The following is a 23,585-nucleotide window of genomic DNA, read 5'->3' as shown; positions in this document are numbered from 1 at the left end:
TTTGTTAAACATTTGAAAAATGACTGGTAGTAAGACAAAGTCCGCTTTAAGTGGTACCGTTATGAGCCGGCTCGGCTGGGTAGCGGTTCTTAATCTAAACAGTTGATATATAAACAGTTCCCCGCAGCTTTGACTTTGAGGAAGTTTTGGCAATGTGTCGGTCGTCCCGTACATGCCATCGCTTCATCGACTGCAATTTCGCTTGCAAACGCATTGGACGAGACACTACACAAACTCTTTGTGACCCGCCTTTATTTTCATTGCGTGGATGATTTCCATGGCACAGCTAAATCACCACGTGTGTACTGCAATATGCATTCCAAGCATTGCATCTGTGGCAATTATACATTTCTGATAATCAAACAATGTGAAACAGTTGTTCATGTTCTAAATGAGTGAGCTATGAGCAGCTGCTCACGCGTTTTTGTTTCGAACGTAAAGCAATTACGATTCTGGCTTGTGCTTAGCAACGCCACTGTGATGTGTTGCTAGTGTAATGAGAAGTGCGCCAGCGCAGAGGAGGGGCGCATTTCTGGCGGTGAAGGCGCTGGCATGGCTTGCTTTGGTGTTTTCATGAAATGTCAATCGATATGCAGGGGAAAAAGCACGCAGTCTGTTCGCATCACAATGAATATAATTCCTGAAGTTGCTGTGCTTGACAAAGTGACTAGGTTGCCACGATCCTCCTGACTGAGACTGCGGACGTCGACCTTCAGGCCGACACAGGGATCTCGTTCTTTTCGCTCAAACCGTTCTTGATGGTCTTGAGGAGGATGTTGGGTTCACCGCAGAAGCCCCGGAAGTCGTCCAGATCGTTGTTGAACACGTAGACACCACGGTAGCCCTCTTGTTGAAGGAAGTCAATCTGGAAGAATAAGCAAGCGCAAACTTGAGCACCTCTTTTACCTGTTAAAGTTTTCGCGCAAAGTTACAAAGCCACTTCCTGTGCAGCTGTCACCGGAACGCTTTAGTCAGTTCATATATACAGGTTAATGGTTAACTATAGCTTCAGGAAGGGAGAAACGAGGTTGCTGGAAACGTTGAGTTGACAAGGCCCATACGTCTGATAAAGTACTGGCAGAAATTTTCCATTTTGAGCACTTCCTGTGACTGCAGGAAGTGCTTTCTTGTCACTGCAGCGCTTGTGTTGTTCGGTCTTGTCCGTGTCATATTTTTGCGCTCTTCTAATTTTACTATATTCACATATATAGGGTTCACCACAACGCTCCATGGATATTATGGAAATATTTCCGTTTTCCAGTACATGCCATCACGGCGCAGCAAGAGCAGGACCACACTGAAACTTTTCCGGTAGCCAGAGACAGACGCCAGTTTTTTAGAGGTTGGCACGGATGATAATTATGCGATTTAGAGCACGAGATGGGCAGAACAGCACCCAATGCCATTTGTATCCTTGACGCGGGATTGTCGCAGCCCTAAGGAGAGGCATAGAACGTCACGGCGATTTCGTATCTTCTATAGTACACGAACGCGAACGTCAGCAGTGAGCAAACGAGCATTAAATCAGGCCGTGAATCAATTGATAAAAACATTATGAGACATAAACCCCACGAAACTAAAGCAGTACGCTGGTTATTTTATGACGTCTCAACAGGGAAACCAGTTTTTTTTTAACAAAGCAATTGTTGATCAATGGTAAAAAATGTTTTACTTTACGTTGCCTACAAGGTGAAAACTACTACTACTACTAATAATAATAATAACGGGAATAAGAACAACACCAACACAGAATGACATCGGGAGAGCCCCAACAAGGAAGGGGACTGAAATTTTTGGCAAGAGTTGCTGGTGGAATAGTCAAAAAGTTTTTTTTTTAGATAAACCAACTAGCTGTATCCTAACAAAATACGACCTACTTGTAGTCAGAGGCAAGAAAGAACGATTATTAAGCATCTAACTTGCAACTGATGGCTCAACTTCTGCTTGATTACTATAGATTAGCAATTGGTTTTTCACAGCATCGCTGCACATATAGCAGCTGTCAGTTAGGGTAGCACGGGCATCAATAAAGCAAAGTAGGAATTTGCGAAATTGTCATGCCGATGCATAGTCCAGCTTGCGTTAGGCGTACGACAGGGGTTATGCGTACCTTGTGCTGAATGCTGACAGCATCCTCGTAGCCGATCCACTGGTCCCTGTAGTAGACGTACGGGCACTTGCCTTCGTCGTCAAACTCTCGTTTCCAGTTTCCTTTCAAGTTAAGGCAGATCTGAAATGTCGAACGACAGAAGGAGATTAATTTAAATTATAGGGTTTTACGTGCCAAAACCACTTTCTGATTATGAGGCACGCCGTAGTGAGAGACTCCGGAAATTCCGAGCACCTGGGGTTCTTTAACGTGCACCCAAATCTAAGTACACGGGTGTTTTCGCATTTCGCTCCCATCGAAATGTGGCCGCCGTGGCCGAGATTCGATCCCGCGACCTCGTGCTTAGCAGCCCAACACCAGATTAATTTATCGATATATGGCGTGCTGATGAGGTCTACGCGTTTCTTTGTGCGCCATATTCTTGTCAAAATGACAAGAAAGTACGGAGCAGGCTATAGACTACGTCAACAAGTCAAGGGGTTGAAGGGAGTGAAACATTCTGGCACAGGTTTCCAAGCCCTTGCGATTCAAGATTGTGGCTCTTGCTTGAGGCCCACATCAAAGAAAACGGAAATGTGAGGCTTTGATATGGGGGTCTGAAATAATGCATGGCTATCATCACGGTGCGGGCATGGTGTGTCATATCTACAAAGACCGCATGCAAGCATGTGCGAGCACAAAGTTCGCGTCCCGGCAATTTTAACAGTGCCACACGAGGTAGAATCGACCATGAGGGAGATATACAGGAAAGTTGTGCGTTTTCTCCGGGGCCGTGTTCTGGACGCGCATGACGAATTCGACAAATTAAGATTTTTACCGCTTCCCTTCCTTTGAGCAACATTTCGGGACAACACGTCAGAATTCCCCCGTGACAGCATAGACATGTTTGTGCAGACTTCAGAGTAACGCCGTCTGTTGACCTCGTTGTATGAATTGCGAGATGTGGCCCTTAAAAAAATTTCTGATGATTTACGTGCCAATACCGCGATATGGTTACGAAGTACTCCCTATAGTGGGGTGCTCTGGATTAATTTTGATCACCTGGGGTTTTTTAATGTGCACCTAAATCCAAGTACACGAGCGTTGTGCGAAATTTTTCGCAGCATTATCTTATTCATTCATTCGTTCATTTCAACATCATGCTTTAAAAAGCAATGTGGTGCTTCGACCGTCATTGTCAGTGTGCATCCTGAATATACATGACCAGCAACGTAGCGCGCTGTTTTCGCAGCGTCATTATTTGCGCTCTGACGCATCTTCGCTGAACATTCAAGGTGCGGGTGCCGGCGAGCGAGCAGCTGTACAAATCAAATATATCGAGAGACAGAAAACTTGAGGGCACGTTGCTTTACGTTGTTTTTGATCATTGCCGCTTGCACGCGAAATCACGTGCGAACCGCAATGTGAACCAACTGTGGGTGCGGAAAGTGAAATAGAGCACCGCAGCCATGACAACCTGTAGCGACAAAACGAAATGAGCAGATAATGCACATGGGATAACGTAGGTGGCCCACTTAGAATCCTGCAAAGATCGATGTTCAACAATGATGAATCCTTTGCAGACAAGTAAGCGCGCTATTTCAAGGATGGGTGTACTTATAGTGCTGAGGAAACGATACCTTCTCGCAGGTAAGGCCGAGTTAATGTTTTTTAGTGTCAGTAGTTTTCGATCCCGAAGATTTTCTATTACAATTCTTACACGTATCATTAAAAGCAAGGGCAGATGAAGTTACTCAGTGCTAACTGCGTAACCAGCTTCAACGTGAGCTAGAGAGATTCACGAGACAAAATTAAATTTAACATTCAACAACTGATATTGAACAGCTATTATACGGTCTTGGATTCCGAGTTTTAAGACTGGATAATGTTACCGACAGGCTCTTACGCAGCGACTTCTTACCGTGCATGCTCACGCGAAAGACTTCCTCGCATTCGCTTCTGTCGATTCGCAACTTGTGCTGTAATAGTTCGAACGTTCAGTTCTCGTGGAATGTAGTCTCTTGCGACCTCCGAGACTGAGATCGAAGGAGAGCTGCTCGGTTGCACTGACCTCGTAGTAGGCGAAGATCTCGTTGCTCCTAACAAAGGGCCCGGCGTGCGGCGGCACGTCGCGGTTGATGAGGGCGTGGAGGCCGTGCTGCTGCGGATCGAGCAGCGTGAATCCCCGGCCGAAGAAGGCGATGCCCATCACCACCTTGGACTTTGGCGCTCCGCCGCTCACGATGCGGGCAAGGCCGTCTTTCTGCGGGAAAACAAGCAAACGGGCGCGCGTGATCGGAAGGTGTGCCTGAGAAACTGATTGCTCTGCACTTGTAAAGGTACGCTGAAGGCTACACCCGCAAGGACAAACAATAACAGCAAGAACAATGACGCTCAAGGTATAGAACGGTATAAACTTGAGCAAACGCCGAGAAGCAAAGAACAGTGAACCCAACGCGACTAAGAGCGGCGTGGCTCTCTGCGCAGGGGTGAACAAGGCACTGAAATCGACAGTTCTATCGAATGATTTGATTCCCGAGACGCAATTTCAGGGAGATATCATTCGGAAGAAAGCCCAGAAGTCGGTTTGATGCGTGCACGGTTCTGGCCCGCTACTTGGCATGGAAGAGAAAAAAAGAAAGATAGATGGTGACGGTAGAGGCAAAATATAATTTTCACAAATGTCATCATCATCATCATCATCATCATCAGCCTAGTTACGCCCACTGCAGGGCAAAGGCCTCTCCCATACTTCTCCAACTACCCCGGTCATGTACTAATTGTGGCCATGTTGTCCCTGCAAACGTCTTAATGTCATCTGCCCACCTAACTTTCTGCCGCCCCCTGCTACGCTTCCCTTCTCTTGGAATCCAGTCCGTAGCTCTTAGTGACCATCGGTTATCTTCCCTCCTCATTACATGTCCGGCCCATGCCCATTTCTTTTTCTTGATTTCAACTAAGATGTCGTTTACCCGCGTTTGTTGCCTCACCCAATCTGCTCTTTTCTTATCCCTTAACGTTACACCCATCATTCTTCTTTCCATAGCTCGTTGCGTCGTTCTCAATTTCAGCAGAACCCTTTTCGTAAGCCTCCAGGTTTCTGCCCCATATGTGAGTACTGGTAACACACAGCTGTTGTACACTTTCCTTTTGAGGGATAGTGGCAACCTACTGTTCATGATTTGAGAATGCCTGCCAAACGCACCCCAACCCATTCTTATTCTTCTGGTTATTTCAGTCTCATGATCCGGATCCGTGGTCACTACCTGCCCTAAGTAGATGTATTCCCTTACCACTTCCAGTGTTTCGCTACCTATCGTAAACTGCTGTTCTCTTCCGAGACTGTTAAACAGTACTTTAGTTTTCTGCAGATTAATTTTCAGACCCACCCTTCTGCTTTGCCTCTCCAGGTCAGTGAGCATGCATTGCAATTGGTCTCCTGAGTTACTAAGCAAGGCAATATCATCAGCGAATCGCAAGTTGCTAAGGTATTCTCCATCAACTTTTATCCCCAATTCTTCCCACTCCAGGCCTCTGAATACCTCCTGTAAACATGCTGTGAATAGCATTGGAGATATCGTATCTCCCTGTCTGACGCCTTTCTTTATAGGGATTTTGTTGCTTTCTTTGTGGAGGACTACGGTGGCTGTGGAGCCGCTATAGATATCTTCCAGTATTTTTACATATGGCTCATCTACACCCTGATTCCGTAATGCCTCCATGACTGCTGAGGTTTCGACTGAATCAAACGCTTTCTCGTAATCAATGAAAGCTATATATAAGGGTTGGTTATATTCTGCACATTTCTCTATCACTTGATTGATAGTGTGAATATGGTCTATTGTTGAGTAGCCTTTACGGAATCCTGCCTGGTCCTTTGGTTGACAGAAGTCTAAGGTGTTCCTGATTCTATTTGCGATTACTTTAGTAAATACTTTGTAGGCAACGGACAGTAAGCTGATCGGTCTATAATTTTTCAAGTCTTTGGCGTCCCCTTTCTTATGGATTAGGATTATGTTAGCGTTCTTCCAAGATTCCGGTACGCTCGAGGTTATGAGGCATTGCGTATACAGGGTGGCCAGTTTCTCTAGAACAATCTGACCACCATCCTTCAACAAATCTGCTGTTACCTGATCCTCCCCAGCTGCCTTCCCCCTTTGCATAGCTCCTAAGGCTTTCTTTACTTCTTCTGGCGTTACCTGTGGGATTTCGAATTCCTCTAGGCTATTCTCTCTTCCACTATCGTCGTGGGTGCCACTGGTACTGTATAAATCTCTATAGAACTCCTCAGCCACTTGAACTATCTCGTCCATATTAGTAACGATATTGCCGGCTTTGTCTCTTAACGCACACATCTGATTCTTGCCTATTCCTAGTTTCTTCTTCACTGTTTTTAGGCTTCCTCCGTTCCTGAGAGCCTGTTCAATTCTATCCATATTATAGTTCCTGATGTCCGCTGTCTTACGCTTGTTGATTAACTTAGAAAGTTCTGCCAGTTCTATTCTAGCTGTAGGATTAGAGGCTTTCATACATTGGCGTTTCTTGATCAGATCTTTCGTCTCCTGCGATAGCTTACTGGTTTCCTGTCTAACGGCGTTACCACCGACTTCTATTGCGCACTCCTTGATGATGCCCATGAGATTGTCGTTCATTGCTTCAACACTAAGGTCCTCTTCCTGAGTTAAAGCCGAATACCTGTTCTGTAGTTTGATCCGGAATTCCTCTACTTTCCCTCTTACCGCTAACTCATTGATTGGCTTCTTGTGTACCAGTTTCTTTCGTTCCCTCCTCAAGTCTAGGCTAATTCGAGTTCTTACCATCCTGTGGTCACTGCAGCGTACCTTGCCGAGCACGTCTACATCTTGAATGATGCCAGGGTTCGCGCAGAGTATGAAGTCGATTTCATTTCTAGTCTCACCATTCGGGCTCCTCCACGTCCACTTTCGGCTAACCCGCTTGCGGAAAAAGGTATTCATTATACGCATATTATTCTGTTCTGCAAACTCTACTAATAATTCTCCTCTGCTATTCCTAGAGCCTATGCCATATTCCCCCACTGACTTGTCGCCAGCCTGCTTCTTGCCTACCCTGGCATTGAAGTCGCCCATCAGTATAGTGTATTTTGTTTTGACTTTACCCATCGCCGATTCTACGTCTTCATAAAAGCTTTCGACTTCCTGGTCATCATGACTAGATGTAGGAGCGTAGACCTGTACAACCTTCATTTTGTACCTCTTATTAAGTTTCACAACAAGACATGCCACCCTCTCGTTAATGCTATAGAATTCCTGTATGTTACCAGCTATTTCCTTATTAATCAGGAATCCGACTCCTAGTTCTCGTCTCTCCGCTAAGCCCCGGTAACACAGTACATGCCCGCTTTTTAGCACTGTATATGCTTCTTTTGTCCTCCTAACCTCACTGAGCCCTATTATATCCCATTTACTACCCTCTAATTCCTCCAATAACACTGCTAGACTCGCCTCACTAGATAGCGTTCTAACGTTAAACGTTGCCAGGTTCAGATTCCAATGGCGGCCTGTCCGGAGCCAGGTATTCTTAGCACCCTCTGCAGCGTCACAGATCTGACCGCCGCCGTGGTCAGTTGCTTCGCGGCTGCTGGGGACTGAGGGCCGGGGTTCGATTGTTGTATTCATATAGGAGGTTGTGGCCAAGTACTGCACCAGGGTGGCCAATCCTGCTCTGGTGAGAGAGTGCGTTACCGGTTCTGGTCACCGGGATCAGGCCGCACTCCAGGCCTGTTTGTGCAATTTTCTCAACACACGGTTTTTTTTTTTTTGTATTTTCCGGTGGAGAATAGCGCGGCCCCGGGATTCGAATCACGGTTTGTCTCCGTTTAACCAGCGTCTCCGTTTCACACTCCGGAGACCCTGGTTCACAAATGTAAGAAGGGGCTAATGCTGAGCATGAAAATGTGTACTCAATTGAACGCTCAATGTACAATAGCAGTGAAACCAGGTGAGAACGTTGCGGGTCCGGTTACTGTCCAAGATTAAGGGTTCTGGCAATGACTGATGGGACCGACATTAGTAACCATATTGGTCATTGATACACATCACGTGCTCTTTCTTTTTCTGGTATGACACGATCATGACAGTTTTGGGGTGTGGGCATAGACAGCCCGGGCACCGCGTTATATCCACAATAGTTGCAACGAAGTACAACGGGCCACATGAATTACAACACGTACAAGCCACAACTACCGTGAACGCTCTATCGTGTGAAGGCCACAACGAGTAAACAGTCACTCGTGGCTTCGCAAATGATTGATGAAAGCCTCAAACGCGAATATACATAGGAGAGCATGAGTGTCCACTGAACCAGGACACGGAACTATGTAGCTCATTGGTGTTCGATGGAACCACAAATCACAGCGCGCTTCCAAACCGGGGCTTCCAAACCGAGTCTGCATATGGTCAATGTTGCCTTCAGAGAAAAATGCTTGTTGGGTGTCGGCGCTCGTCGTCTTCTCTCCTTCTCGTCGCTGTCCGGTTGTGCATGGCGATTTGTTTATTTATTTGCAGATAGTGTTAAATGTGTACGAAACATAAAGCCCTCGTCGGCACAATAAGGTGCGTATTTAATAAATAAAGCAATCTTGGTCAGGCTGGTCCAAAGGCCCAACCCTAAACTATCATGTGCACTTACCACATTCAACGTTGCTTGCGGGCCGACGTCAATAGACCTGGAGTAGAGTGGAGTGTGGACGTCTGTGACACCGTTCCAAGCTCCCCTGAGATCGTAGGCCTGTGCATTGATCCAGTCGACGTACCTGAGGGCAGATGATGAAGAGCAACAAACCGTTGAAACTTCAATGAGGGGATATTTAAAGCGTCCAGACAGCGTTGTTCATCATCAGAATCAATGTTAACTCATTAGCAGTGTGAAATATTTTTCATTAAGTGCGGTTTCAGGTGTCAGCCGGCTACACCCTATGGCTGCGAAGGGTGTAATCTCACTACGCAACATGATCCCCGAGCACTCTAGACTGCATTTTATTTCTTTTGACACCCGTAGAGAAAGCTGTTTGAGCAGCCGTGTAACTCGAGTGCAAATATTTTTGTCCATAAATGCTGGCAGTACGAAGTCTAGCGGTGGTGTTATGGGCGCTTCCTGCTGTCAATAGACTTGTCTTTCAAGTCCTTTTTCTCACTGTTAATTAAATAAGTTCTAGCTTTCAGGCCAACAGTCGTGGTACATTTAGGCGATCTGACTGAGCAAGCTGCTCCATTTCAAACGTAATGTCGCACACCGCATCCCCATTTTATTTAACAACAACATTTTTTTTTCAGCGTTTTCGTCGTTGTAGATACGTAACTTAGTAAACAGTAAACATGAAAAGTGAGCTGTTTCTTGGGGTGTGAGAAATAAATTAAATAGCCTAAAATATGCTTTACAGGGCTTATCAATGGCTGCCGTTAGCACCAATGCAAGGATTTATAGCACGTCACTCACTTGGAAATTTCTGAAATGTTGTATCCGGTATTAAGGAACTCATCGGTAACTGGCATGACGACCGTGAGCAACAGGCCTTTCCCTTCAAAAGCGCCAGCCAGCTCCTGTTGGTGAGAGAGAAAAGAAAGCAGACTGCAATTAATACACACGCCTTTGTTACTTCTCACAGGAAGAGGGCTCAAGCTCACGATTCCCGCACTCATAAATACTGAGTGGTTATAGCGGCATGGCGTTAACATGCACGTTGTTTTCAGAGCACAAGGAGTCTGGTGCAGTGAACGGGAAGAGTGATGTGAAAATAAATGTGCTGCTAGCAGATTGAAGAGCCGCCTATATGCACATGGAAGTTACGCAGAACACCGCTTGAAGATTGACCATGTATAGCGGCCTCACTTTAGTGAATGCATGTACGTATGCAGTCTTCGATTACTACGCGACGCATTTTATGCTGATTTATACGTAGACACATCCAGAGTAGTGAAAATACTGAACCGAAATATGAACCACGATTATCCCCATCCTCCTCCCTTATTGTGAGTGGGCAGGGTGAGACACGCGCATACATAAACACTGCTAAGGAAAGCATTTGCTGCCCTGACGAAGACAAGTACCCATTCCTTGTTCGATATTTCTTGCTCGTGTGGCCATTCTCGGTAATGACTAACAATTATCAAAACCTTTTTACCGACTTCTTACGTGACCATGACATATCTGTCCTAATTTGCCAATAAGGTGCATTTACTGGCAATGACATGGACGAGTAAATGGCGCCTGACCAAATAAAGTGCGAAGAGCAAGAAGAAAAAAGAATGAGAAAGGGTGCTTATATGATGAACAGCAAGATTTGGTTGACCTTTATCGCTCAAGAACGAATGTGACCGCATAACGCTATTCAACAAATTATGTTTTTTTTTCTTCGTTGTTGAGGTTGCAATTGCGCATTCGTGTGTGCTTTGCACTCATACCTCGTCGGTGTACAGTTTCCCATCTTATCGCACGCAGTGCTACCCTGCTGATGATCACCAATGTAGTTTCTTCCTCAATTATACTTATGACCAAACTTATGTTACTCAAGCTGCGGCAGGCCTGGTTCGCGCACTGAGAACGTTGCCGGCGATCGGCGATATGATCAGACTGGGAATTCCCCTACTGGCTATTTTGGCGAAGATACGCACTGTAGTTTCGTAACGTAATCGCGTAACTCTTGTTTTTAGAGTAGTTCGCGACGGTCATCGTGTTTTCTGCAAGCTTAGCTGCAGCTATGTACTCGAGAAGGGGAAAAGAAGAAGAAACGAAAATGCTACGACACTTTATTGCAGCCGCCGCCTCGACACGACTCAAGAGAGCGCGTGACGACCCATTAGTCACTTTGTCTGGTGGCAACAAACAGCGCAGCCTTGAGAGCTTGGGTTGCGTGCTTCGTTTTGCGCAGTGACGAAGTTTTCTAGATTTTTTCCGACCAATTTTGTGCAGCATTACGGAAGCTGAAGGCGCGAGAAGGCTTAACCCCTCCTGAACAAGACAAAGCAGGCCTCCCACCGCGAGGGGTTCGAGATAGTGAGTGCGCTATGCACTGGATCAAGTTCATTTAGTGGGCCCATAGCTTGAAATGTCGTAGAGACCTAGCTCTACTTGGCCGCCAGTGAGGCAAAAGGAATATACACAGATTAGAAAAGCGCCAGCGGTCGTTGCAATAATGTGATAATGCAATAATAGTACCACAGCTCCAGCTATTCGCATGCTACAGAACGTCCACAGTGCCCTGGGAAATGGGAATAGTAGAAATACGAAGGATCGTATAAGACAAGTCCGTTTTATAGTTGCTTAATATTTTCTCTGTCTTCACTGAACGTGTAGTAGCTTATTGTTGCTTTTATCCTGGTGCACAGAACTAGTGGAACTACATGTGTTGTATGTTCGTTTTCCCAGCTCCTACTATCGCCCACTCCTCCTCACCCTGATGAGGCTGGCGTAGTTTTCCTTGTCGCGCGGCGATCCTCCGCGGTAGGAGACGCCAGGGAAGCGCCAGGCCATGTCCACGCCATCCAGGTTGTACTCCTTCATCCAGAGCAGGACGCTCTCGATGAAGAGCGCCCTCCTGTCAGCGTTTCTGACGAGCGCGGAGAACACGCCGTTCTCTTGCTGCCAGCCGCCGACCGACAGGAGCGTCTTCAGCTGGGGGTACTTGGTCTTTATGGCCGTGAAGTTTTTGAAGAGTTCTGCGAAGAAGGCATTAGGTATCAGTTTAGCGCTGAATATTCGCAACAGAGTGCTCACAAAAAGCACCGACTCGTGCAGGTTGCGGATCATGGTGCCGGTATCAGAAAAGGTGTTTGTATATATGTGATTTGTAGCTGGTGCGTTGAGTACGTAGATAAGAACGTACGATGAGATTTCTGGCTGGTGCTATACAGGACGCACGGACACAGAAAACTTAGTTTCGAGCGTGGAACTGCTGAAGGAGTAAAACGGCTCAGAGGAGTCCCTGCGCCTCGCGCTCGCATTTCTACTTGACACCGGCTCGCTGACGATTCGGTCGATCGCTCCTATTTTGGCGTCAAGCGCATCAATTGGCTAGCTTGCAGGCCTTAAACACAAGTGAAATATACCATCCCCACGTATACGGCCGACATGGATGGAAGCTGTCAAAAGATTTAGATTATAGGACGGCTAGAGGCGTCAGCATTCGACCTAAATGCTGGTACGTGTACAGGGTGTTTCACTTAACTTGAACGAAAAATTAAAAATAAAGTGGTTAACCGCAACTGAACAAAACCAACGACATACAGCTTGCCGTCATGGGGCGCTCCTTAGGATATTTTTTATGTTGCGCCTACTTAGTTTATTAATTAAGATCAATCATCAAATTTTTAATATGCTCTATAGAGCCAAGTGCGTTTCGTTGCGTTGTAGAGGGGATTCAAAAATGGCCCATTCCATTCTTTTGTGGCACCGTACATGCTGACTTTTTTCCGACGTTTAAAAAAAGTCCACGAAGCATTAAATAAAACCACGTGACTGCACTCGTGCCCTTATCCTATTGCCGCGCGCTCAACCGCACGCCGGTGCTTCCTTTCCGTGTATACCACCGCTAAAGATGCTGACGTACTACGAAGCCGATGCCTAGAGCCGCAGCCGCTCACTTCTCCACGGTCCGCGCGCACGGTTATTTCGCACAAAGCCCGGTTGAGAGCGCTGCAACACGGTAGCGCATGAGCGCAGTGACGTGGTTTTATTTCATATTTCGCGGGCTGTCTTTAAACGCCGGAGAAATCGCCACGCAGCGTGCACGTTGCCACAAAAAATTGGATCGGTGGTTTTCGATTGCCCTGTACAAGTAAACAAAACGCACTTGGCCCTAAAGCGAATGTAAACAAAATTAACGAAGATCAATCATAAATTTAACTAAGTAAGCGCAATATAAAAGATACGCCAAGGAGCGCCACATGAGGGCAAATGATATGTCGTTGGTTTCATTCAGTTGCGGTTAAGCACCTTTTTTTTTAAGTCCTTGGTTCAAATTACGTGAAACACCCTGTTTAACCCTTTACTGCACGTTGTTGCATTTACGCAACATTCTGATGAAGGGCGTTAAAAACGGAAGCAAAGTCAGTTTGGAGCTGCCTGTACGAGTTGTTGCATTTCCGCAACATTGGTCTGTAAAACGCGCCGCCTTGTGCTGCAATCTGTGCTAATCCTTCGCATCTTCTACCAAAACAAACGTGGCGGATGCTGCGCGCGCCCGCGAGCAGTGATATAGGTAAGTTTTACGAATTGTAAATGCATTTCTCCATAAGACAAAGCGCAAAAAAAAAAAATTCTTACACTGTGCTCCACATCTTTCTGACTCTGTAGATTCAAAAAAACATTGTCATTTCGGAATAGTTTGTTCCTGGAGACAGAACATTGCTATGTTGCACAAATGCAACAACGTGTACATGGTTTATTTTCTTCGGAAAAGTGAAATGGCTCCGAAACGCTGGTATGGCCGAGCAATTCCTCCTGATAATGAAGGCAGTGACCTTTCAGTTAGTCACGACAACCACGAGTGTAAGTCCGCTTCGATTCAATATGTGGACAAGATGTTCTATGGTCGAATTTCCTTTTTTCTTTTCCAAAATACGCTGTGCATCCGCACGTTGCCGTGTCACGTCGTCACGGGCACAGCCTTACGTCTGTGCTTCGATGTTCTAAATTTTGACAATAATCCGAAAACTCTGAATTGTTTCCTGGCTGCACGGGAATCTGCATGACGTACTGCACGAAATGTGGGAACCACCTGTGCTGCACAAGCATGTACATATGCTTCTTTTTGCTCCGCACTAAACCATAGGTGCACCAATGACTGTCACGTGCAAATAAGCAGCTGAGTATGAATCACACTAAATCTATCTTTCACTTTCAACTTCTTCTTTATTTGCACATTGTTGCAAATATGCAACATACTCTTTTTCTGCAAACTGAAACCACAGAAATTCGCTAAATTAAGTTTCCATGGGAGTACAGGTACTGTTACGCTTCCCTACAACTCCATGAATAATATTTTGAGGAAGCAAAAAATTGTGCAGTAAAGGGATAATATGGCACCACGGCTTCAGAAATCGGGGAGCACACGGTCACGATATTTCCCATATATTCGCCAATCCTGATTGCATTTAGGCCAAGTGCCGGCGCAACCTACGTCATCGTGGCGCCCAGTCACTGCGAACATGCGCAAGCGTCGCCGGCGAACTGCAGTGGTCGGAGTGAGGTGATAAGGTCTAGCACCTCGCAATTCTCTCTGTACAAGGATGCGCATTTATGTTGGATTTATGTTAAATGGATGCGCATTTATGTTGCTGTGCTTATGCGGGCAGACCAGAGAAGCTCCGGGATCGGCTGCTACAAGCATAGCCCTGGTATCACAAGGTACGTATCGCTGCGTGGCACCAGATAATGATGGAACATATTACAACGCTGACTCGAACGCGCGGTTGCTTGCAAAATTAGAACGTGGTTACAACCTGCTTCCGTATCGGTTTAAATTTGGCGTCCACCGTTAGGATAAATATATTGCGTAAACAAAAATATCTTTGTGTATTACTGCCGCGAGTCGTATCGCTTTTTGGCGGGGTTTGCTTTTTGTTTTTTCAATTCGAAAGGTTGTCCTGCGGCATAAAACGTGTGATTAATGCAAGTTTATGTGCACGTATAATTGGTTGCGTTCGATGTAGTACAACAGGGATCTATGGCTTGTACCATAGATCCAAAGATCGTAGACAGGCGGGCGGCTTCTATGTAATCTCTCGATTGTTGTGGCCACTTCTACAGCGAAGCAGGCTTATATGATCAGACTTCACGCCCGCCGCGAACAGTGTTGTACACATGCGCCAGCGATTAATCTGGAAAATACCGCAATAACACGCCGAAATGGGGGACTCATTCTTTTGCACGCGTGATTAGATTAGGCGACCGAGGACAGCACTCACCGCTATCAATGTGATTTGAGTGTTACTTGCCGTTTCTGGGCAACAGTTCGTCCAGTAAAGAATTAGAGCATCATCTTACATTATTTTTAAATGTGTTTAGTTCTTTACCTTAAATGCAACGTCGTATATTCACCCTTTAGCATACCAAACGTTCTTGTGCAGTCGGAATCTGTTGGCTTGATTTGAATCTTTCGTCCCGATAAGTATACAGAATACTCAAATATAGTGTTTCGGTGATTGATTACTAATCCTTTGTTTTATTTCATAGTCATGGTTCGTCTGCACAATGTAGTACATGAGGATGTACGATGCGAAAATAATCGAAGGAAAAGTGGAACCTTAGACTTGATAACCATACACGGTACCCATGTCATTCCATGCGAGACATGACACTCGAAACGTGCTATACGTCTCCGAGCCGCAAACACTGCACACACAATACCGAGACGATTGGCAGCCTTCGCGAAAAGATCAAATGGTGGTAGGATTTTCTGTGCCGTAAGAACTGGCCAAGGCTGCTCACCCCTGTTGCTCTCGTATTCAGGCACCTCGCTCCTGAGCTCCCAGGTCTCCGGGTCGACGCCCGCGTAGGCAAAGTTGACGTGCGTGCACAGGTCGCCCGGGATGTTGTTGACGCCGTAGTTGGCAGGGTGGGGACGCGTGTTGGCCCAGCCGTAGTAGTAGCACACTATCGGCGCCGGACCTCCCGACCGCGCGCCCGAGAGAGTCGTCGTCGATGTGGTGGCGTTGGCTGACGCTGGGGTGGACGACGAGACCGCCGCCGTGCTTGCTGTTGACGTGCCTGTGCCACTACCTAAACAACATTAAAATAAACACGAATTATAGTTACTCGTGCTTTGTTGAGTTGGATTCTGAACGCCACCATAGCGTACGCCGCATATCATAAATCATTACGCGCAATTTTTTTGAGCTCCGATAGAAGCTCCATCTGGAACCATGAGCTACATATTGTAGAAAGGTTGACATCCGGGCCAGTTGGTACATAGTTGAAGGAAAAAAAAACAGTCACAAAAGACAAGAAGAGATGGTCACACCACGACTGGTGGTGTGAACATCTCGTGTCCTTTGCTATTGGTTTCTTTTCCTTCAACTAGATATTGTAAGTGAAAGAAATGCACATTGCGTCTGCGGCTTTTCTGAGAAATTTCATGCACGCTCCCATTGAAGCGGTTTGAGCTTTTTCTTTTACTGCTGTGCTGTTGAAGCTCAATTCTCATGGTGTCAGTACCACGAATATGGGCGCAATGCTTCGTTACGAAAGCGCTTTACTGTACAAGCTGCACGACATCTTAGCAGCGCAGCTCGCGTGCTCAAGCTAAGTGCATAGAACGACTGTGCCCGCTGAGTGATGGTACACCTTGAAATTAAATTATGGGATTTTACTCGTCAAAACCACTTTCTGATTATGAGGCACGCCGTAGTGGAGGACTCCGGAAATTTTGACCACCTGGGGTTCTTTAACGTGCACCTAAATCTGAGTACACGGGTGTTTTCGCATTTCGACCCCATCGAAATGCGGCCGCCGTGGCCGGGATTCGATCCCGCGACTTTGTGCTCATCAGCCCAACCCCATAGCCACTGAGCAACGAAGGCGGGTGATGGTACACCTTTCGCTATCTCCTTGTCTTCAGTTTAAGTGCTCCGTATCGATATGGGCTTATAGGAATAGGGAGGAACCAATTTCTCGTTGCAGCGCGAAACTAAATGTTTTTTTTTTCAAACTGATGATTAACTTCTTGGACTACTGCAGGGAAACTACCAGTTGACAACGTCACGAGTTGGCTTATCAAATCAGTGACATACTATTGTCATTCTTGAGGGCGACTGGCTTATGTGAACGCTTTTGACTCGCTCAGGCCCTCCGCGTGCGTGCGTGCGCGAGCTCACCGCAGCTTTCCCCCTCCTTCTCTCTATCTTATCTTTCTATTCTCTTTCCCGTCCCCTCAGGGTAGGGTAGCCAACCAGACGCATCTCTGTTTAATATCCCTACTTTCTCTCTTTGTTTTCCTCCTCCTTCGCCCTCTGTAGGAGATATCGCAAATAAAATTTACCGCCCATGGCCACTCTTGCATGAACAATGAAATAGTCGTTTATCGTTGATATGGTTGCACTGGACTTAGGTTCCATCTCGGTACGCTTCTGTAGTGTTCAGCCTTCAGACTTCCAAGCTCACCTTATTTCTGCGTCTTGTTCGTTCGAGCTCTGCCTGCTATGCTAATATTAGTCGAGGTTTACCCGCAGTTTGCACGGCTTCCATATATTCATTTTCTTTAATCGAATTTATCCACTACATGCTATGTCCGTTTCATAGGCCAAGCCAGTCAGTTCTTTCTCCTGTATATCCATAGGATAGCATTGTATGTACTGCATATAAAAAGAAAAAAGGTTGATAAAACTGAACAATTCCCTACTCTCTTGCCAAGATGAAAAAAAAAAGTGGGAAGTATGGGATTCATTATGCGAATTGAGGAACGGTAGATGGGCATGCGCGCCGGCGAATAGCACCGCGCCCATAAGAGTCGTTTCTGCCTGCATGGCCAGCGGCGTTCGTGTGGTGACCCTCGCTTTGGACCTTGTAGTAACTATACGCTGTTGATTACCCCGCGATATTTTGTTTATTGGCTGACAATGACCTTCGTGGGCTTGGGCACTCGAGGTCCGATTTTCCTTCCCCTCTCCTGATCGTACACGTTCGGCCACTAGAAAAACCAGTTTCGTCGGCAACTAACGTCTAACGTTGTTGCGCGGGTGCTTTGCCCCCGTCCACTACAACTCGAGCACTCACCGTTCTGCTGGGGCATACCAAAAGCGCAGGTCAGTAGTAAGGCGAGCGGGAGCACAAGTAGCTTCATGGTGATTCGTTGGCCCGAGTTAGAGCTGCAAAGGAGAATTGGCGAGCAGCACCGGTGAACGCCGAGAAAAAAAAGTGGCAACGCTTTTATTGTTCGTTGCTACCCACGTTGCTAACGTCATTTCAAATCAATAATATTCGACATTTCTTCACGCTACAAGTTTCAAGAAATGCGGCCGAGACGCAGGCGACTGTCTCTAGGGCACGCACCATCCTTCGTTCCTGGCCTTGCAACTGATGGCTTCTGTGTCTGCAAATTCGTCTAAGCGATCGCGAAAGCTGCGCAGCACCTTTGGAAATATTTAGCATGTGTGTTAGCTTCACGAACTTTGAACTGTTTGGAAAGATACCTTTCGCGAAAGAATATAGACCTAGAAATTTCCACACTTCTATAAACGTTCACTACAAAACGGTACACGCATGGATCTAGAGTTCATATGCTGGGTCAAGGGTGATCGGATATAATTAACCACAGCTCAAGAATGACTGCGGCTTGGGATAAGCTGCCCTTGTTGCCAGACTATAGTTGTCAGTTCTGATCGTCGCGAATTCTGAGAAAATTGCTGTTATGGATTTTAAAGTCCCAAAAGAAACGCGCAGGCTATGAGAGCTGAATAGCAATGAACAGCGCTCAGAGGTCGGGACAGTGAAAAGGCAGACACATACGAACAGTGCGAGGGCTATGCGTCTGAATTTATTGTCCCATCCTCTGCGCGCTATTCATTGCTATTGAAATGATGCGCCTACAAGCCCAAAAAGCTACGCTATGACAGTTGTTGCAGTGGGAAAACGCCGGATTACATTTTTTTTTGCACATCTGCAGTTCTTTAACACGGCTCTGATTCTAAGCACATAAATGTCTTTGCATTCTGCCCCCCCACCAGATTGCGGCCGCGCCACGGTCGGAAATCGGACCCGTGCCCTCACACGCCCAGCAGCAGAACACAGCCATACCCACTGAGACATAGCGGAAGGTGCGCGAAGTCGGTCCAATGCTTTGGTTACTAAGCGTATTTAGGGTGAATCGTGAGAAATTAAAGCGCGGTGCTTGCTCCCGGGTTCGCTATGTGGATGAGCGGGGAGTATCAGTCGGAAACAGTGTATCCGCTGTCGAAACACCTCATTCTTATTTCAGCGCGCATATACTTCCTGCGGAAGCTGTATGATCTCGCACGGAAACCGACTCATATGCTATACACCTACATTTTCACCAACGTCGGAGACGCAACTAGGCGACCGAGACAAAAAAAAAAAAATTCAGACCGAAGCTATGGCGCGCTCACCTGAAAGCAGTGCGAAGGCAGCAGCGTGGATCGCTGCAGTGGGAGTCGTGCGGACTGTTTATAAGCAAGAAAACCGCGACCAGTTTTGTAACGCCACGGCCAGATAGGGGAAGACCCGCGACACACGCGTTCACGTCATTTGCTTTCACTCGCCCTCGCCAACGCTACTCCTTTCTTTTTTTATCTCTCTTCCTCCCCGACTCTTTCTGAACCTCGACGCAGGGTGGCGAACGCGACGCGTGAGCAGAGCACGCAGTCGACGCATTTGCGCAACGAAATGTCGAGCGGAGAATGAAAGAAGGCGGGGGCTCGTTGCTGGCGGAACTGGAAATGCATGTGGGCGATCTTTGTGTCGCGCTCGTTTTCTTTTTTTCTTTTTTAATCCGCCGCACGTGCGGCGGCCGATGACAGCCCGTCCGGTTCCTCGTATTCCTGTTGGCGACGGCAGTAACCTCAGATAGCGCGGGAGCACCAGAAGCCGAGGCGGGAGGATCGCATCCGCATATACGCGCGCTGTAAATATGGCTGAACCTCGAACTCGGCGAATACTGAGAAATGAGAAGCACTGTAGGCACATTGCGGATTGTTGTGATGTGCCTGTTTAGGTTAGTTTCAGTTTAGTTTCAGTTTGTTCATTCAAGATACCTAGTTGGTCGGCGAGTGTCCCAAAGTCAAACGACTGCAGCGGGACCCTCGGTTAACAAGAAGATTGGTACAAAAAAATTGATTAATTACACCAGTGTAAAATTACGCAATCTACAAGTAAATAACAAGTGAACGAAGTAGTAGGATCAATCTACGACATATTTTGATCAATGCATTCTCCAAAACAATGATACACATATTAAAACGGGGGTAGGGGGTGGGCGGTTATACGGTTAACTGTTGGCTCGTGCATGCAAGCACAGTAATTAGTATTAAATTAGCAAAATAAAATCAAGAAAATAAGACGACACGAGAACAGTAGTGCGCTAGAGCAGGCGCTTGCCTCGTTCTTTCGAGTTTCCTTTTCTTTGTGTCCAATCTAAATTAACTTAGCGCTGCTATTATGTTTACTGGTACGTAAAAAATTATTGTACACAGTAGAAGCACCTTACATTTGCACATTCCGTAAGTTTTACGGCCTATTTAGGAGAAATTGTGAATTAAATTCTTGGGTTTTACGTGCCAAGACCTCAATTTGGTGATGAGGCACGCAGTAGTGGGTGACTGCGGATTGATTTTTACCACCAGGGTATCTTTAACGTGCCCACAATGCACAGGATACGGACGTATCTTGTATTTCACCCCCATCCAATTGCGGCTGCCGCGGCCAGGATTTGATTCCGAGGCCTCGTGCTTGGCGCAACATCGCAGCCCCTAAACCACCACGGCGGGTGAGGCTAAATTGTGGAAGGGTTTAAGTTTCGTGTATTGAATAATCGCCTATTTCCGAAATGACGTTTCCCTTTTGTCGCCTTGAGCAGTGAATTCCCCTTTCCTTCAAAGGCAGCTGGCACATCTGAGCGGCATTTGTATCCGCATTCACTGCACAAGTGGATGCAAGCACCATGCGCTATAGGTTTCGTTTTGGAATACAATCGCTTATTCGGAAATGATCGGGTGCGCGGTAGCCTCAACAAGAGACCGCGTGTGATTTACGCGGAAGTAAAGCTGAAACGCGGTATAAGTAATGAGCTCTCCAAGGGGATGCTTTAGCTCAGTGCCAACTTTTCCCGTGTACCTAGATTTGCATATTCAGATATACGAACAACGCTGAAATTCACTCATCAGGTAAGCATTGGAGCGATAATAAATGTTCTTTTTTTCTGGCGCGTAATACAGCCGATAGTAGTCATTCTCATAATCGTATTTTGTTATTTAGGCTCTCTACTCGTTCTCAAAAATAGTCGGTATCGGTAAATAAAACACCTCCTAACTCTACGCTTTAAATAGAACGATTCTGGTAACTGAATCTTCTAGAGACAGCGACGTGCTTATATCTGTTGCGTCAATTCTCTTTTTACTCGCCGTGCTGACTTCTTGTCGCAATGGGGCGCAATGTAAGAACAGCTGCAAACCGTGCATTGGGTGCACTTTATTTTTCTGATTTGAAAAGGCTTCGCGCTTGTGACGACCAAAATAGGAGTGGATGCATAACATAATAATTTGTTTACAAATTCAGAACCGAAGTCGATAACACGAAAGTTGTTCTCATACGATATCAGTTAATTCTTGAAGAAACCTGAATGGATTGAACGCCGATTACAATATAATCTACGGTAGAACAGCAGGCGACATTTTGTAGCTAATTCTTACAGTAAGAGTTTATAAGAAAATGCCATTCTGTTTACGCAAGTTTAGCAAATTTCTCTTTGACAAATTACTGGCGTATTTCACAGCAATGTGTCGTGTCAATTTTGTCTGTTTCAGACGCCCTACCAGGTCCACCTTACTGAGCTCTGATATCCGTCGTTATCGCGTACAGTTGCATCGTCGAAACCTTTACACTTCAGTTTTATTATATTCCTTTGTATTCGGCTATAGTACATTATAATTAAGGTTCACATAAAAATTACGTCATAACAGTTAGCATAGTTCAATATCCCTGTTGACAATCGAAAATATCGCGGAGAGAATGTTCGTGTTATCTACCTTGTGTCCCAGCTAACATTAGCCAATATGTTCAAGAAAAAAAAAAGGTTAAAAAACATGGTGCAATATACAATTATAAGCCCTACGGTGTTCTGTCGTCAGAAGACTGATGACCGAACATTGTACGTCTTAAAATTGTACCTTGCACCGTACTTTATAAATAATATTTTTTCGCTAAACGGCTTGGCTAGCGTTAGCTGGGACACACGGTATATAAAAGATATGCCAGTTACGCATACCGTTACGTCTCAACACGGCTAGAGGCGTTAGTTAGACGTTTGTCACCAGGCAATCAGCGCCTACCAAGAAGTCAACGCAGCGTTGAAACCGACGCCTGACAGATCCACTTCGTTCTATGACGCGCGTTTTGGGGCACTTTATTGCAGACTTGGAAATTGTGCAAGCCCCTGGAACACGTAAACAAGAACTGTTACCGTGACCAGTAACATATAACAGGGTTAAGCTTCTTTAAACAATTAATCGTATGAACGCTAAAAATGAAATATTTATGATAATAAGAGGGAGAGGGAGAAAATAACAGTTGCAGTGCACGACACAGTCCATGGCATGATTTAACCCTTTCATTACAGTGAAAAATAAAACAAAAATAAAAAAACGACGTTAATAAAAGAAGAGTAGGACGCAGTATGGACGGACGGAAAAAACTTTAATGGAAAAAGGACCTGCGAGGTTGCCAGCCCGGGCTCAGGCCACCCGGGCATTGTGTGCGGTGAGGCATAGCCTTTCCACCGCTGCCCGGGCCCGCTGGATAGCCCATAATTGGTCGTTTAGTTCTGAGCTAGTCAGAGCGCTTAGCCATCGCTCCTCGAGAAGGTCCGGTTCTATGTTGTCCTCTACGTATACTGAACTGATCTGTGTGCACTTCCACAAGATGTGTGCCATGTCTGCGTGTTCGTGTTTGCAGAGCTTGCAGCTAGCGTCTGGATATTGTGTTGAATTTATTCTGTTTAAGTATGGAACGCAGTATGGAACACACAACAAACCGGAACTTTACTTAGAACAAAGAATAAGTGTGATAAGCCAACCTGCGCGATTATACATTCAAGAAAACGCCCTTGGACGCGACTAATTCTCGCACTCTAAAACAGAAATAGATGGGATCGACGCGCACACATCAACGTTTTGCTCAGTATGGAAAGTCTCCGCGATAAGTCAATATTTATAATCAAATTGAACATTAACCAACTCATCCAGCCATCCATATTGACGCAGTCTATTGCGTGGCAGTGGGTTCAGGATCAGCGCGTATAAGTTCTTGAAATGGAGTGTTTTTTGATGCTTCAGAAAAGCTCGTGAGAAAATTAAAGTAATCAAAGAAGTGCTTTCTTAAATAGAAATAAAAGTTGGCAGTCGCTTTAGCCTACGCTAAAGAGCATAAAGCTGAATGCCTGCGCGCTCATAAGACAATAATTAAATTACTTTGACATTTTCATTCGAATGCGTCGAATTACTTCCTATTACTTGCTTTCTCTTTAATTATTCTCTGATTCGGTCCCCTAGACATCGCCACTGGGTCTGCGTGGTTTATGACACGTTATAAAGGTCGCGGCAAGTTTACGGAGACCACCATTAAAACACGTACGCAGGTTCACTGAATTACTTCTTTATGTTTTAACACCCGAAACGACGGAGGTTGCTACGTTGGCCTCGTATATATGATGCCTTCTACTTTCTTGTAGCACTTGCAGAATCAGAGGGACGCCGCAAAGCAAACAGACAAAAGCGCAGCGCTAGCTTTCAAC

General features: G+C 46.0%; 1 protein-coding gene across 1 annotated transcript; it reads right to left on the bottom strand.

The window, feature by feature from the left end:
- Positions 1-235: 235 nt before the first annotated feature.
- LOC129387538 (endochitinase-like) lies at positions 236-19,298 on the bottom strand. The gene is made up of 9 exons (XM_055076559.1): positions 19,189-19,298; positions 17,840-17,931; positions 15,557-15,847; positions 11,522-11,784; positions 9,566-9,669; positions 8,759-8,882; positions 4,161-4,352; positions 2,111-2,230; positions 236-865 (listed from the first exon to the last, which is right to left on the bottom strand). Exons 2-9 carry the CDS (start codon positions 17,904-17,906, stop codon positions 713-715), a joined length of 1,314 nt encoding a protein of 437 aa, XP_054932534.1. The 5' UTR covers positions 17,907-17,931; positions 19,189-19,298; the 3' UTR covers positions 236-712.
- Between the last annotated feature and the right edge of the window lie 4,287 nt (positions 19,299-23,585).

The sequence above is a fragment of the Dermacentor andersoni genome, chromosome 2 (assembly GCF_023375885.2).
Source record: "Dermacentor andersoni chromosome 2, qqDerAnde1_hic_scaffold, whole genome shotgun sequence".
Lineage (NCBI taxonomy): Eukaryota > Metazoa > Arthropoda > Arachnida > Ixodida > Ixodidae > Dermacentor > Dermacentor andersoni.
The sequence above is the reverse complement of the archived record's forward strand: the minus strand, read 5'-3'. Positions and strand labels throughout refer to the sequence as shown.